Raw genomic sequence first — 17,588 nt, 5'->3', positions numbered from 1 at the left:
AGAATTTAATGAAGGTTGTAGCTCAAAACAGTCCAGGCAGGCAGCACGGCAGGAACAATAGCACACTGCTAATAGCCGGTAGCAACTAACTAGGAGACTGAAATGGGAGCTCAGCAGGCCAGGACTTAAACAGCGCGACTGGAGAGCCAGACGAAAGATGTACAAATCAAGGAATGAGACACAGCTGGGATCAATCACCGGGGAAGATGCAGAGACTCACAGGGAACAGGACACAGAAAAAACTCAAGAATAAACACAGAAAACTATGGGTCACGACACTCTTTTGTTTAATTTCCCCTGACCTCTCTGATAATTTCTTCTCCTAATCTTCCACTCAGGCTGTGAGTGGTTGCTTAACAATACGAAGATGAGAGACACATAACGGCAGCATAACGTTTTATGGCAGAGGGGAAAATGAAAGAGGCTGGTACTGAACTGTAAAACCCAGTAGGTAATTATAGTGGTGTGTGTGTGTAGAAATTTGGACTCTCAGAAATCAGACTTTTTGCAGATATTTGAGTCTCTAACAAGACTTTTAAGGCCTTCCTCGTGACACTAGACGAGGCTGCAATAATCTTTACCCCCCCAGCTGTTCCTGGGATTTTCAAATCATTTGATCCAATATTTATGATCCTGAGAACATTTTGAATTTCCGGATGCTTCCCACTATGGTATTTCATCAAATGAATGATTCAGTATGTTTATGAAATGGTCTATAAATAAGTAATATACCTATGTTTATTTTGAATATAGGATTATACTCTTTGAATGAATCCAAGTTTTTGTTTTTCTCCTTAGAATATTGCAGTGCATGTTGGTAGCCATGACGACAAATCGACCGCAGGCAGAAAGGTATATTAAAATACACTTTTTAAGTGCGTTGGAGCAGCTTCTCCCATGGAGTTTTAAAAAAATAATCTGCTACTCTTAATAAATATCTTAAAGTGACACGAGAAGCCTTTCCTGCTCCGAAGCACTTCTTTGACAATATTCTAAAAGGACTGAAGATTCAGTTGGCTTTGTTTTTTTGTTTTATCTCCACACACGTCCAGCAGGACTGTACAGTGGCAGAACTGCAGAGATCTCATTCAGGCTTCCTCCCATGGTCCAAAAACGTTACTGTGAGGTTAATTGGTGTCTCTAAATATTCCTTAGGTGTGAGTGTGTGTGCATGGTTGCTTTTTCTTGTGTGTCTCTGTGTTGGTTTGTGATAGACTGGGGTCTTGTCCCAGGTGTACTACACATCTCACCCAGGCAGACGCCTGCTCTCCTGCAACCCCACTCTGACAACCCAGAGTTCATGTTGGATATGTGACACCTGCAGAAGAAGAAAACCCTCATTTCATCAAGCTTACTTTATATACCGTTACGAAATTGTTTGGAACCGATAAATCCAAACGTAGTGCAACTATTTAGCCCACTTACTTCATGTTGAGTGGGAGGGAGCTGATGGACAGAAGATGAAGTTGGTTCAGGAAAAATGGACGCATTCTTAAAACCGAAAGTAAGACACTTCTGATTAAATCTGACCCTCGTAGTTCTGGTTCTGGGGGAAAAAAAACAAAACCTAAAGGTGTAGTTTCTTTTGAATCTCTTTTTTCCCTCCTCCAAACTTGAGTCAACCAAAATACGCATGAAATGTTTGCGCTGACATTTCTGGTTCAGGTTAGCTAGTTAACGTTTTGTTTTTGTCTCTTACTCTATTAAGCTTTAGAATATACGTGTGTGTGTGCGAGTGTGTGTAATTCTCAGCGGCCTCGGCACCTGCCTGATAAACCACAAAGGATGCAACTTGATCTGCTGAGAAGCGTTTTTATTATGTTCGTCTTTGAATTTATTGCTCTCGCGAAAGCACATACTTCGCCTCAAGGAGAGTGTGTTTACATCAGTGGGGGGTTTCTTGTGGAAAGAGCGGATGCGTTGTTCCTATTGTTTCTCTGCGATAACACAAAGACGTTTCAGGCTCTCTCCTCAGCGCCTCCCTTTCCCGTAGACAAGCCCGCAACTGCTGTAATCAGCAGAAAATCAGTTTTTTAATGCGCGCAGCCCCAGAGCCCTATGTCTTTCTGACTGTTAGTGGAAACAGATATAGAACTGTGCAGAGACATTAGGGAAAAGATGACTCATTGTGTTTTAGTGCAGCTTTCTTTGTCTAAACACACTGCAAAGTTTATGAAAAAAAAAAAACACTTTTTTTTCAAAGAGCAAGATAAACTCTAATGACTCATAAACTTGACCATATCCCTTCAGCTTAAGTCTTTACATAATAAACTTTATAATCCGGCAGCCAGGCCTTGATATTTCAGAGAATTAAGAAAATCCTCAGGAGAAAGAGCTCTTTCCTTACTTCGCCCCCATTTCTTAACTTAACGTCTTTTCTTGAGGAAACTGCCAACTTGTGCTTTTTTCCAAATACAGACTTAAAACTTTTAATTTATGGGGAGTTTTACAGTGTAAAACTTTGCTGTGAGTCTTTAAATTTAATAGAATTCAAGTGTTTACAATTCAGCCCATGCCTTGCTTACACACGCAGCTTTACGAAGACCGTTAGCGCATGCTGCAGAGCAAACGTTTCTCGGTTTTCAGAAAAGTTGCTAAGGCAAGTAAAAATGCATTCTCTTTGCCATCAACATTTATTGTCATCGTTTAGAAAGACGCAAACTTCCTGCAAATAAGTAAAATAAACTGATTAATGGGAGTTCAGTATCATGCTAGAAGTATTTGTATTTTACGCCCATGCAGATTTTTTTCATATTTCTGTTTTTTTGTCAGGCTTCATATGATCAAACACAGACTGTCCTGGTTAAATACAAACAGCAGTTTTCAAAGGATGGTTTCATTTATTAAAACAGAAATGCTGTTGAAAACTACCAGGCCTTGTGTTTTAGGGCTGGTTGTTCACCCACAATGAGTCGTTCATTTCACTGTGGATGAAAATTGGCCCTATCTATCTATTTTTTATTTTTTTTGCACAATTGTTTTTGATTTTGGTCATATTGAATTTTAAGCACGAAGGGACTTTTTTTCAACATCAGGTCAAAGATTTAAGACCTGACTTTAAATAGGCCGCTGCTTTTGAGCTGTTCAGAGGTGGACTTGCTAGTTTCATGATCAGCAGCTATTTGGGTTTTGGTTTTCATTCGTGTTTATTTTATGTTTTCCGTGTGAGTTTGTCCTTCTTTCATCTCCTTTCTCTCTGCCTCAGCTGTTCTACATTCTCTCTTATTGAGCTCACCTGGTTTCAATGTCATTCTCCATACACATTTCCACAAATCATCCTTTGATAACCACAGCATATTGTCCAGTGTGAGTTTACAGTAAAAGATTCATTTTTAAGGGTCTTTTAGCAATAAACGTGGACGGCACCTTAAATGTATACGTTGCCTTTTCTTGACTTTACTTGAAAATCTGTTCTCATCGAGTGATAACAAGTGTGAAGCTGGTTTTTACAAACTGAAAGAGGGGGAGGGGGGAAGCGTGCACACACCGAGCCTGATCGTTTTTTGTAGACTTGTAACTTCCAAGATAAAATAATTGTTTGTGGAAACGGTGTGACTGTTTTTAATTCAAGGGCATTCCAGCGGGGGGGCTTCTACAGTAGCTGAAGGACAGCCTCTCTGCTCACTTTTCCCACCTTCGTGTTCCAAGCCTTCAAGGACAAACGGAGCAGACGGGATAGTCCGAGGCACACAGCATGCAGAGTTTGAACATCTGCTGCAGGGAGGCTTCTGTGTAACACTGGGTTCACCTTCCCTTCCCTCTTGTTGTTTCCTGACTGATTTACTGGCAACAGGATGAGAGACCCAGTCACGACTGCTCCTCTACTCCTGCTATTACATTTGGCATTGAGATAATGCATGCTCAAATCCCATTCTGATTTGATTTGAAGACACATGAGCCTTGAATCCATTCTGACGACTGTTTGGCAAACAAACAATAAGGACAGAAGAACACAAAGACAATCGCAACTTCATCCTCCTCTCCGTTGACTTTGCAAGAAGGGAGCTAAACAGATGCTTGGATTCTTTTCACTTCTGCTAGAAAGTGTTATATTTTCTTCAGCAGTTCTCCAGTGTTAGTTCCTCTATGGATGTTTCTTTAATCCACACCTTTACATCCTTCCCAGGTCACATCCTTTCAGCACAACCCTCCGTTGGATCTCACCTCATCTCTCTTCTTCTTCACCCCCTCACCCTCATCCTTTCCCCTGTTCTTTAGTCTCTTTCATCATCTCTATCCACTCCTCTTCATTCCAGGTTCGACCGGCGGGGCAAACTAAGTTGCCTCGGGAAAATCCATTTCCATAAAACTGAGTCACCTCCTCCCAAACCTTCATCAGCAAGTCTCCCCAGACGACTTGCTGAGTTGAATGCGTGACGTTTGAACAGGGTTGAAGCCGGGTCATTTTAGAAGCTTGACGCTTTCTTGATTCAAGCTAAGGTTCCCAAACAGGATAACATCTTCTGTGAGAATATGCTAGCAGCTAATGAACACCACAAACAGAATCGGTGGCAAGTTTCGCTGGGTCTTATTTGCAAGGCAAATAAATTTGATTTTGAAGCTGGTGTCAGTGGGGCGCCTCCAATTTTCCCAGTTTGAATTCTGGCTTCAGTGGATCTTTTTGTGATTTTATTTTTTGTAGCTTTTCAGACTGTTTATATGCATGGAACAAAGCTGAGTCCCATGAAAGCAACCCCCCCACCCCCCTCCTAAAAAAAAAACAAAAAACAAGTGCTTTAGCAAAATCTCACAAAAAATGTTCCAACTTGCAACAGCATCAAGAGAGAACATTGGGAGAGTCTCCAATAGTAAGATATGACTTCTAACCTCACAAGTGGAAACGTATGATCTTCACCACCGAACACTTTTGAACTTCATGTGTTTACTTAAGTTGTTTGTTTCCAGTTTTTTGAAATACATGAGATCTAAACAAAAAGGAACACGCACAAAAATTAAATATTATCTGCGGCTAGGAAATCTTGCAAAAGTTCATAAAATTTAAACCACATCTTTCTTTTCCTCTTATGTCTGACTCAAAAGAGCAGAGCAGTAGAGCAACACAAAGAGCACAACTATACCGGTGCTTTTCTACTCGGAGCAACACAGTAGCAGAAAGAAAACAATGCACAATTGATTTTACTCTAATTGCTGCACTTGTCTGTGTTTGTTTAGTTTTGCTCTCGTTAATGATCTCTGCACCTTTGCACGGCAAAAAATAAATAAATAAAAGGGATTATTGCAGTTTTGCAGAAATCCTCTGACGAGTTTCCGTTTTTTTAAATATTGAATTGAGCAGTGAATAAATCGTGACGTTGTAAATCCAGAAGACGGACAGCCCCACCCTGCTCCGCGGTCTCTCGGGAGACGACGCTCGGCGTCGGAGCGCGTTCGACGAATATCCGGAAAGTCATCGCCTCGGTGTGTCAGCCCCTCTGTAGGTTCGCTGCTAACATCGTTCTTGCAAAACTAATTAACAATATAATACCATCACCCATAATCCCTTGAATGCACGACAAGCTGCCAGGAGGGTTGTGCGAATGTATTAATATTTATAGATCCATTCAGAGCCGAACACGAAAATGGACTATAGATTAGCAAGTCTAATGCTTTGCGGTGGAAGGGGAATTGACACTACATCCAAAACATCAGTCGAGTGCTGCCATCAGAGGTAAGTCAAAGACAGGGAGGCTCTATTTTATTGAACCTCATACATACCATCAACACAATAAATGGGACGTGAAGAACGACGCTGCTTTCGAGAAATCATGTTCACGGCAACGGTTCAGCTATGAAAGGCTCCAACAACTTTTGGATTTATTCACCTCCATCTGAGAAAAAAAGCACCTCTCAGATAAATATAGGATTAAAGCTCTTGGTTTCCACTTGCTTGTTTTGATGTCAGAGCTTGCGTAATTGGAACGAATGTCAAGTCTCATCTGCAAAGTTGAAAGCAGCAAACTTTAGATCTTCAAACTTTGTTCTTTTAACTTCCCTGTGGTGGAATATTCTCAGATATATCAAAGACTCCTTGGGAGACGGAGCAATGGAGGGGCTGCTGGAAAATAGGACAACCAGCTCTGGATATACTCTTGGATGTTATTTAGTTTTGTTTTTTTTTTGGGGGGGGGTTCTGCTGTTCATCTTTAATATGTAATGAAGCAAAATGCCAATGAATTCTCATAGCAGAGCATAAACAAGATTAACTTGTGTTTCGGAGTCATCGATGATATGGCTAAGCTAAACTGAAGAAGCCACTGATATTCCTTCATCTCTTCCTCAACAGCTCAAGTCAGACGGTTAAAAAGTCAGATTTAGATTAGAAAATCACACCAGACACCTTATATTGTTTAAAAAAAATGGATGCACAAGAATTTTGGTGAACAATATCCAAGGTCACAATTTTTCATACAAGCTTGAATACATGCATACATGCCATCTTTCATTTGGCATAAAATGTTAATAAAAAGTGTGTTTATAGACGATTGTACTGGAAGAACACACAAGCGTTTCAATCACCTAGATGCTGAGTTAAAGTGAGGTTGAAAAGGTAGACTTGCATTTGTCCTAGACTGTCCCACCAATGAGACGGGTTTGTTTGACCCAGAATGGACCCTCAGCATGATGCTGCCACCGCCATGTTTGACAGGTGACATGGTGTTGTGTGTTTTGAAAGCCTCGCTTTGATTCCTCCAGGCGTATCTCTCGTCTTTGTCACCAAACATCTCATTCTCTGACCTTTAAACTTTTCTCCAGAAGGGATTGGGTCTGTCCATGTGTAGGCGCAGGTTCTTCTTCTTCGTTGGTACTGAGCGAGCACTTCACTGTTGATGAGGAGGACACTGGTGTTCCAGCAGCGATCGTTTTATCTGTGCTGGTTTCTGGATTGTTTTTAACAGCCTAGGTGATTTTATTTCCTTTAGGTCAGATGACTGAAACTTGGGCATAGTGTTCTTAGAGAACCAAACACACAAAAACTGGTTTTGTAAGGGTAAACCTTCATAGCATCCCTTTGGATTAAAATGTATGGACTTTGCTTAATAAAGGGGCAATGACTGGAAAGTGACTAATCTAAATGCCTCAATAGGTTCCAATCTACAGCTTTGTTAAATATCCATCCAGAATTATACCAGAAGTTTGTTGTTGGCCAAACAAGGAATGTTGTTTCTCTGACTTTGACTTGATAAGAGTCATTTATCCAGAGATTGTATATATTAGAGCCTATATGTATGATGGTGGACCCTATTTAGCTTGCCAGAAACATGCACCATAAATTCACATTTGCGCAAAATAAAACCAACAGTTCAGATGCATGAACTGTTCTAAGCATGTTTATCCTAACATGTTTAGAACATGTTAGAAAAATCTAAACATGTTTATCCGTGCAGGGGGGGGGGAAGGGCTGCCACCATCTCCAGAGGTTACCGGGTGAAAGGTGGGCTACACCACGGACAGGCTGCCAGTCCAGTACAATTAAAAGATTAATATTAATTACGCAATTTATACATCAGAGAAAAATGTTCCTTTCTCATCTGAACCGATTTTCAGACTAACGGTGGAATTTTTTGAGGGGGATTAGAGATGAAACATAATTAATTAACATACTTGTGCTCATTAGATCTTACTCAGAAAATGAGGGCTGCACGCTCACATCTCATTGTCACACTAACTCACTCGTTCGGACGGTTAAGCTGTGGCTGAGAATGCCTCGTCACAGACCGCGTTCAGACCAGCTCCTGCCTTCACTTTTCACCAGATAAGCCAGGCGGGGTCACACGATGATGTGCGCTGTGCTGCTGTTTCACCAGTAATGAGCCACTTTGGCAAATCAGTTTTAAGTGCCTGTTTTTAATGAGGTTCACACACACATGCATGAGCGGAGCGTTGCTACGAACCCCCCTCTCCGTCCTTGATCTGGGTCATGCTCCCGGTAGCTTCAGAAGGGCTCTCATGACTGAGTCTGCACCCACCACGTGCACTAGTTAGCTACTGCATCAGCGAGATGAAAGCAGCAGAAATGAGGCTCCCCTGTTGTGAATTTTGTCTCTTTTTAGTGTTTCTGTAAACTGCAGGGACTGGCATCACTGAAAGGAACTGAGAACAATGCTGCAATGTGACGAATCCTGCAGAAATGTGCATCGTCTTTTCTCTTTGTAATGCTCGCGGTGAGAGCTGCTGCAGAGGCGGGGAGTTTTTTTTTTGTTTGTTTTTTTTTTCTCTATGGGAGACACAAGTAAAACCATTAAAATTAAAAATGAGCTCAACAACTTTGAAAGCATTGATGTGCTTCTTGCAAGGAGTACGGCACAAACAGGAAGGAGGAAGCATTTGCAATGAGGAAAATACCTGATTACTTCCTCTTAAATACAGAGCTGAGTGGCACAGGGTAAAGCTGAGCTGTCATCGCTCCTCTCCTCTTTCGTCTCGCATATCTCGTTATCGCGGTCAAATGCTAGCACACCGTTTCCCCTCTAAATCGCTTTCCGTGTAACTGTTCTGGCAAAGGAGTGGATGTCAGTCGAACCAGCAGCTGAAGACCATAATCAGGATCATCAAATCATCAGACTCTGAGGTGTCTGGACAGCATACAGTGTTCTTATTTACAAAATTATGTCTAAGCTTATTAATGCAGAACTTCCTTCTCTTAGCTGAAATACTTAATGTTTCCTCCTCCGTTCAGTGTGAAGGGAACGTGCTCTGCATTAAGTAGAACTGTACTCCCTACATGTGTCCATGATGGAGGACTTGGTTTGAATCACAAAACGGCTTATTTGATTACAGCCTGACAGCAGCAAGAAAGCTCTGACAGATTATTCTGTTTTCTTGATAAATAAACATTTACCTCCTGGTATTTCTTATTGTTTGCATTAATATTCTTTGCAAGGGTGTTTAAATCATCTGGTTTTAACAGGTTGTAACTCACGATGTACGCTGGTGCAACGACAATTTAGTCTGTGATACAAAACTGTCAACCTGTATTTAACACTGGTGCTATGAACTAAGAAAAGTTAACTCTGGGATATCGCATGAAAAGCTTGATTGGGGCCCCATGCTAGCTTAATCAACAACTCTTATGCATTATTTTTACCATGGCAAAATAAAACATTTTATCATAGTTTATTTGGACATTAATCATGTTTTCGAATTAATTAATTAATTGAATGAATTAATATTGTGTGACATACTGTAAGTTTATTCAAGATAGATAGTCTTTATGAGGCATCACAGCTCACCAAATGCACCAACCTGAGGATTATAAACTGATTTTGTGTCATTAACTCGCAGCAAAATGTGGGTAGGTCGTCTGTTATTAATGTTGCCATTTTTGAGGACTGTTAAATTCGGTTTTACAGTGGACATTATGACGGTGACATCTTCACAATGTCGATTTCAAGATACTAAACATGTCTTGCTCGATCCCTGGTAATAGGCTAAAATATGAATTTGTTTCGAGCACCAGGGATGCGACATCTCGACATCAGATTACTGATGCCGATGAATTTATGATAGTAATAATTAGTCTGTGTTCTCAAGATAAAATGTGAATGTGCAACGAAGAGACAACTTGTTCTGACATCAGCTTAATCTGTTATGCTCCAAACAAGACATTGTGTGTCCTTCCCATGTTTGTTTTTATTTTTCCTCTTTGGTTGTCTGATTTCCTTTCTTGTGGAAAGACGTGACTTTTTTTTTCCTGCCACCTGCTCCTCAACCCGCCTGGGGCAGATCACTCTACACATAACTCAGTTAAACCAGCAGGGGGTGCGGGGGCGGGTGCGTGGACTGGACCATTTACACCTTTTTAAAGGGGAGCTGAGGCTTTGAGGAGAACCCGACAATGCCGCTGATGCAAAACCAGGAGCCATTTAGTTCAGCCAGGATGAATTTCATTGTGACGTTATTTGAGAACGTTGCTGTGAGCTCCCATCCCTGGACCGGGACCGGATTGTAGCCGAGGGATAAATTTCGATTTTCAATCAAAACAGTATTTCTGTGAGCTCACAGTTTAAATTCAATCAGAAGGTAATTTGACACTGTTTATTTTAAATATAAATAATAAATATGCTGAACGGAGAAATGATGGGAGTAGTGATTAAAAAAAACAAACAAAAAAAAAAAAACAAAAAAACACCAAAACTGACTTTAAGGTGCAGAATCAGGAGGGAAGCGTGGAAAGAACCAAAGAAGTTGTTTTTCAGTGGATGCAGCCATGAGGTTTCTTTATGTCTGCCTCCCAGCCAGACTCACTTTACATCCCTCCTTGAACTGCCGGCCTGTTTGTGACATCCTGAAAGTGCTGCTGTCACCTCAGTCGGGGAACTGAACTGCATTTAAGTGAATTAGATAACATTGCCAGCAGCTACTAAAATAATTCTGTCAGAGGATAAAATGGACAAAGACTCACAGCTGACAGTCAGAGACCAAGGCACAGAAAGGCTCCTTCACAGCAACAGAATATGCTTTTACATCCATGTAGAAATATTAAACGGCATTCCTCAGATTCCTTGTGTGTTATCGGCAGCATTTAATTTCTCACAAGCAAACGTCTCCTTACTTTTTTTTTTAGGGTTTTGAAATATTATTCTTATAATTATTTATAAAACTCAATTTCAAACAACTTTACAGATAAATCACAAGCACAGATGCACATTAAAAAAGTAAAAACAAAAAAATATGCATCATTTTTCTTCCATTTTTAAATAATAAAATACTTCTCATTGTCAGCTTCTGGTTGTCGTTTGTTGGGTATGAATATTTTTTTACAACCCACTGTTATTTGTAACGCCAAGTTTTTCCAAGGCTTTAATCTAATATGTTAGGAATTATTTGGGCTTAAGAAACTCAAATAGCTTTCCCCGACTTGCAGATAATATTACAAGTTCATTACAAGCACAGCGGTTTATATTAAAAAGTAATAAAACTATAAGTCACCACAGCCAAAAAACAAAAAAAAACAGCAGCCAATTATGGAATCACAGCATACCCGCTCTTATTTTTGTGAATTTTTCACAGCATATTGTAACATTACAAAACAATGACACTAGTTTGTCCCACAGTAGGCTTCAAATCTTGTTCCCGAACTGTGCAGCAGCGCTTATTGTTTGTTTTTTCATGTCAGTGCTGCTCATGTTGCATTCTGAAAGTAGGATTAAAAAAAAAAGACTTCACAAAGATTCATGTTGAGTAAATATAGAATCACATCAATCTGCATGTCATAGTAAATAATTGCTGCTAACGAATGTTACGAACAAAGACTGAGGTCACGTTTCACAAACTCTTACTACTGCAGCATCAGCCACTAAATGAGATCTATAGGTGATTTAAATACAGCATCAACCTGTTTCCCTGCTCTCAGTGTTCTTTCTTTGGACTTTTGTCAAACATCCCCTCTGCTACCGCCACACATGAGAGCAGTCATCAATCTCTCGCTGACTCATTCCATTAAATATTAGCTTCTTCTTTTCTCACTCACCGGTTGGAGGAGGTTAGATGAAGCGCACAGCGACGCTCTGACTCGAATGTTTGGTCTAGAGCAGGTAGCACTCTCTTACGAGGTTATGCGCTGAAACTTCAGCAAAGCACAGCTTAATTTTGACCCAGATGTAAAAAAAAAAAGAAAAATAAAGGGTATTTTACTAATATCAATAGCAGTGGAATTTAGCAGGTAGGGATGAAGCGACCTTGCAGCCACGTCCTTGCAGGAGTGGTCAAATAAACTGATTTATGACCCAGGAGTGGAGAGGAAAGCAGGTGCTTTAGGAATCAATTCATCACACTTTATTTTATGTTACCCCCCCCCACACACACACACACAGCTGATGTAGCACCTAGAAAGAAGCACAATACAATCTCAGCACATTCAAGCAGTGTTGTATAAAGCACACGTACAGATAATCAGTCTCAGAGCAGTCATTTTCATCTGAGTTTTATAGACGGTAGTGCGATTACATGTGGGATTTCGGTGCTAATTTGTAGAGTCTATTTACACAACCCCATGACGGGGCAAAGGGATAAAGTTAGGTAGAGACGACAGATGATCTTTAGGCAGCAGTAGTGCAGGTTCAGTGTAGAACATATGTCCAGTAATGCGTCAGACAAGTACGAGACATTAAATGACACACTGGTTATAACTCATAGTGGGTTTGGAGGCAGTCGTGGCACCAGCGAGGTCAATTAGGCCATCGCTTTGAAGGCTTGCAGGTGCTGGTTGAAAACGTCAGCACCTTCTTTGGCTGTCTGAAGCTGCTGCTCGCACCACTGAGTCAGACATTTCTGCACCATTCCCACCCGGTCCTGACTCAGATGGGCAATCTGCAAAGGGGAAAGGATGATAAATATGTTTCTTGACTGCTTAAATATCTAAATAATGTTTGTTATTAGCAAGGTGTTCACAGTTTTACTTCAGTATGGGTTCTGGTTTGATTATTTACTATTTTACCTCTTGCTTTGCAACTTTACAGATCTGCTCAAACTCTCCCTCTGCTGCTTTCTTCACCTCCTCCATCTGAAACACAACACTGTCAATATCACTCCATGCTCCATTGGAGGGTTTTTCCCCTCGTCTTGTAAGGCTGGATTACACAAGCAGGATGTTGCTGCCATCTGCTGTTCACCTTAAGGATGTGCATCTACCGCCATGATAATCCTGTCACGTATAAAAAAGGCAAAGGCACTCACAGCGTTCTTCTTCACAGGTTTGGCCTTCTCTGCATTCTTGCGGGCGTTTTCCAGCTCCACCAGTTTGCAGATTCTTCTGAAGAGCATCTCCTTCAGCCAGAACAATTTATTTCACACACATCAATACGATTCGGTGAGAGTCGACTCTACGACCAGAGAACTCACCTTTTCTGCCTCTTGGTACCGCGAGTCCAGGTCCAGGCCCAGTCCGAGAGTGTTCATGTCATTCACGGCGACGCTCATCATGTTTTTCTGTTCACACAGAAACGCATTGATTAGTCTGGTACTAACGCATTAAGCATGCTTCTACTGTTAAGACGGCAAAGTAGCTACCTTTATAGAGTCGAATACTTCTGACAATTTCACACAAACCCTGCGAGCAGAAAGTGTGTTTAATGAACATGGCAGATTGTTTAAGAGGAACATGCCTCACATCATATCGACGTGTCATAACAATTGTACTTTACTTTTGTTTTGTGTTAGATCAACGCATTTCATAATTTTGTCTTTGCGTGTATGCAGTTGTGCTATATGCTTTTAATTTTTCAGATGACAGATTAAAGTTTGTGATACTGTTTTGTAACCTAACTCTGCTTTAAACTTTTCCATAACATCCCTGACCTGCATCTTTTGTTCCTCGGTCTGTCTTATGCTGTTTATTCAATATTTCACATTTTCCTCCCAATTATGGACTACCTACTGTTGGTTCGTCTCATAAAATCCAAATCAAATTCAAGAAATGTGTTGCTACTAGATAACAAACTATAAACTTGCTCCTGTGCGAAAGTGGGAGCTTTTATAGAGTTCGCAAGCAGCTGAAACTGATCCAGGCACCATCAGTGGACAATGGTTGGTTTATTTTAAAACCACAAAGCCCAGAAGTGGTTTTAGACAGTAATGTATGCAGCAGTTTTTCACTTTTGTAGAAATCTCCACAAAGCACCAGCTGCAGTCCCGTGTTTTATGAAGGCTGCATTTGATGCAGGATGTGAGCATCTATCCCCAAAGCCAGGCTTTTACAAGCCTGTGATTTTACTATCTTATAAGATATAAGATTTTAAAAGATATGATGTGATTAGCAGTTCAGACATGTTGTTTACTGATAAACTGGCCTGCCTTTGGTTCGGCTCTCTAACTGTTGAAATAAAAGCAAAAACTAAAACAAAGGAACAAAGGAGAGATCTGAACATCAAGAAAGAACATAAACATATTCCCCTTTAAGTCACACTACAACTCGTGTATTTTATTAATATATACAGCGTTTCACTAACTGTAACTAGAAGAAAACATTTGTTTTCTCACCTAGAAAAAGCCCTTTTTTCTGGATCCTCTCCGTTTTCAATACAGAGGTGCAGAGCAGCAGCAAAGTGCCCACAGGCCACAGCTATTTCTGCAAAGAAGTACAGTGGATGCTAGTTGTTTACATTGTTTTCCTTTTTTGTTCCTTTGCCGTTTCCAACAATGTAAGCACATCCTTTTGCTGCTAAAAGAGCACTCTGTTCTGAATGTTTCATAGCGCCCGTGCGTCGGTTGCTTAGTTGTTGGGAATTTTTTTGGCACTGTTTTAACAACTGATTTAAAGTGAATTTCTTTTTCAAACTCGTAATGTCGGATTTGACTGGATTTGAGTATTCCAAGTAGTCTACTTGGGAATCAAAACCTCACTAAACGGGATATACTAGTTGTGTTCAGGAAAATAAAAAGTGATTAAATGAAATTCTACTTGAGCTTTGAGCATTTTTATGATGAGCGTCTCTATAATTCATCAATATTTTCAACTGAATGGGGTGCTGTGGTGGAGCAGTGTTGAAGCACAACCCAACCCTCTTTTATTACTTAGTTTGATGTCTCACCACTCTCAAATAAAGGTAAAGTAAGGTAATTTTATTTTTATAGCACATTTTCTGGAACAAGGCAATTCAAAGGCCGCTAAGAAAAAAAAAAAAAACCTTTAAAAAATGTAACTACATAAACGGATTCACAATGGTTAGGTCCATGAGAAACTATAGAAATAAATTGTTTGTGTATATGACAAGAAAGTATTAAGGGACAAAATGCAGGCTTGAGATGTCGTAGGTGAATGTGTGGCTGACTGCATTAACTGGTGTTAAACATGTTGCTGCCGAGCATCCAAACAAGTCTCTTACTTTGCTCAGTCAGCACCACGTCGAGGAATTTCTGCAAAAAGAAAGGTCAAGTTAAAAGGAATAATGTTAGTAAGTGGGAGAAGGTAGGGAGAGGACGTCAAAGACAGAGATAAACTCACTTCCCCCGCCATCCTGGTATGTCCAGTAAGAACGAGGTTATGATCACGTTCCGTCTGAAAAAACTCATCTACGTCCTGCAGGCAGATTTTTAAAGCGTTTACACTTTCTACCACCTGTGCATGCCTTCCATCAGTACAAGTTAATGTTGCACACCTTATGTCCTTCTTTCCTCATTTCTTCCACAGCTTGACTCAGACGGTTGAAAATGTTTCTCCTGACTTTCTGTCTGCCTGGAGGCTGGACACATATAAGAGACCAAGGTATGTTCAAACAGACGTTCCAGTAAAACTGCTAACACTATCTGAACCACTCCACACAGGGCTGCACTCGGCCAGACAGGAAACAGATTCTGTTATTTTCTGTGCTAAAATATCAACGTCCAAATCTCGTCCTTCACCTGGTCATCAAACCCCCTAAAGCAGATCTTTCCCCTTTGGTTGAGTGAGCTGCTCCTTATAGCCATCCACCAGTCTCTAAAATCAATCTGGTCCTCTCCTCATTTTCAACTGTGAGATATTTCATGAGCTTCTTGCATGCGCAGGGTTACAAAGCAAAAGCTTAGCATTTTCTGAGAGTGCCACGTTGGTCACATGAGATTTTCCCCATTGAAACAACCTTGGTGACAGTTTAACCATTTAATGTGAGTTTGCCTCATATAAAGCTTCTACAGTGCACTCTATTAAAACCAGCATTGCTTGTCGGAGATCAAGTTTGACAGTCAAAAATGCAGACGGGTGTCGATGTGACTGTGGCCACTCACTTCAGTGCTTGTCAGGAAGACCTCCACAGCTTTGTTTTTGCTGAGTATGCTGTGAGCAGCAACCTGCCTGAGGAAAGTTTCCAGAGCTTTGCAGTACGGCTGCCACTCTCCTAAACCAAGAAAACCTGCAGGAAAACAACAGTTTATATATATATAACACCGCAGAAAGAAAAAAAAAACACATATAACTGGAAACTCATTAAATGTATTTGCTCTTTTGTGCTTGGAGATGTTCGGGAGCACTTACCGAGCTGTTTCATGGCCTTCGCAGATGCATTCACCTGAGGCCTCGCTGGGAGAGGGGGGAACTTAAAAACAAGAAAGAAATGTCTCACTTATTCATGTTCACAGATTCTCCAATAAAAAGAAAAGCTAAGTGTAAGAGTGTTTAACACAAAAAAACCTGACATTATTTTTGCCAGAAAGCGTGAAGTCATGTGTATCGAAATAACATCAGTAGCATAACTTTTGATCATCACAAGCAGTACCCATGTTGAAAAATATGTTCTGAATTTTTTTTTGGAAGTTAACAATTTTATGAAGGTCTCCAGGTAATCCTTATAGCATACGCTGGGAAAAATAGGATATAACGAGACAGCAAATCAGACAAGTATTACTGATCATTTCAAATTTGTTTGTTTACAATCATGACTTACAGAAAACTTTCCAAGCACGTCAACATATAATAAAAACTTAAGTTTTTAAAGACTAACTAACTGCGTAATTAGTATTTTACAGATGTTTGCAGGTTTGTCCTCATAACAGTTTCTTGATGCTGCGTTCAGGGACAAAAAGTAACTAGCAAATTCTGACTTTTGCAACTATAGACACAGAATGAGTGAAAATAAAAAAGCATTTACAATAACTCCTTGTATCCCGGGTACATCCTCCTGAGCGAACAGATGCTGCTGAAGCCATTCAAAGTCATCGTAGGTCCGGTCCACATGGTACTCTCCTGTCCCAGACAGCTTGAACCGACACCAGAGACCACAAGTCACTTCAGCAGTTAGTCCTTTTAACTTCACTTATCAAACCAATCAGCAGGTGCAGTTCATGCAAAAATAACAAAGAGCTGTTCAGCAGTCGTCTGAAGCCCATGCAATCTGAAATTATTTATCTGTTCCCACCTTTTGAGAAACGATTATAAAGGTAAGTGTGTCCCCGTCCTGCGAGACTTCTGTAACTTTGACGGTATGTCCATAGACGCTCAGAACAGAAGTCGCCTCGTTCACCTCTTCCTGCTTAAAAATAAAAGGATAAACTCAGGACTTGCAGTCCATCTCAGCCAAAACAAAATAAAAACCTACATTCAAGGTTTTTATTACAAAATAAATAAACTTACATTGCAGTGATTGTTGTTTGCATCAAGTAAAATGCTGTCACATAAAATGCTGTCACATGACACTCATAAGTTTCCAAAAACCAACTAATCCATTACTTACCATCATCTTCAAACCTTTAATTTATTCTTTAAGGCTCAATTTTTCCTCTGCTTTTGTATAAAGAAACTATTTTAATCTTCTTTCCTTGCACTACAAAAAGCACAAACACTAAGACGATCCTTTGTGTGCTTCTGTTTCAGTCCTCTGCTGCTGAGACGGCACAGGATATCCTCTGGGTCAAAGTGCACTCTGTCCTTGAGAGAAATGGAAAAAAAAAAGAAGCAAAACTGTTGCAAATAAAAAAGTGCTGTTGCAGGGAAACAGATGAGTAAACGAAGTGTTAGTCTTTAACTCTGGACCGTTGGCACACCCACGCAGGAAAACTGCCCTAACGGCCCGCTCACTTATCTAGACGTCAGCTTTACAACATCTTAAGTCACTGAATTTACAATTTATCTTGCAACAGAAGCACAAAAGACGACTGCTTCCAAAAGACATGCAGCG

General features: G+C 40.4%; 1 protein-coding gene across 1 annotated transcript; it reads right to left on the bottom strand.

Annotated features, from left to right (window-relative positions):
• Positions 1 to 10,493: 10,493 nt before the first annotated feature.
• LOC103147629 (sorting nexin-6) lies at positions 10,494 to 17,303 on the bottom strand. The gene is made up of 14 exons (XM_007566070.2): positions 17,145 to 17,303; positions 16,830 to 16,943; positions 16,563 to 16,670; positions 15,950 to 16,010; positions 15,703 to 15,827; positions 15,096 to 15,179; positions 14,942 to 15,016; positions 14,823 to 14,853; positions 13,978 to 14,065; positions 13,009 to 13,048; positions 12,841 to 12,927; positions 12,676 to 12,765; positions 12,437 to 12,502; positions 10,494 to 12,309 (listed from the first exon to the last, which is right to left on the bottom strand). Exons 1-14 carry the CDS (start codon positions 17,148 to 17,150, stop codon positions 12,172 to 12,174), a joined length of 1,113 nt encoding a protein of 370 aa, XP_007566132.1. The 5' UTR covers positions 17,151 to 17,303; the 3' UTR covers positions 10,494 to 12,171.
• Positions 17,304 to 17,588: the final 285 nt, after the last annotated feature.

This window comes from Poecilia formosa, unplaced genomic scaffold (genome assembly GCF_000485575.1).
Source record: "Poecilia formosa unplaced genomic scaffold, Poecilia_formosa-5.1.2 Scaffold186, whole genome shotgun sequence".
NCBI lineage: Eukaryota > Metazoa > Chordata > Actinopteri > Cyprinodontiformes > Poeciliidae > Poecilia > Poecilia formosa.
The sequence above is the reverse complement of the archived record's forward strand: the minus strand, read 5'-3'. Positions and strand labels throughout refer to the sequence as shown.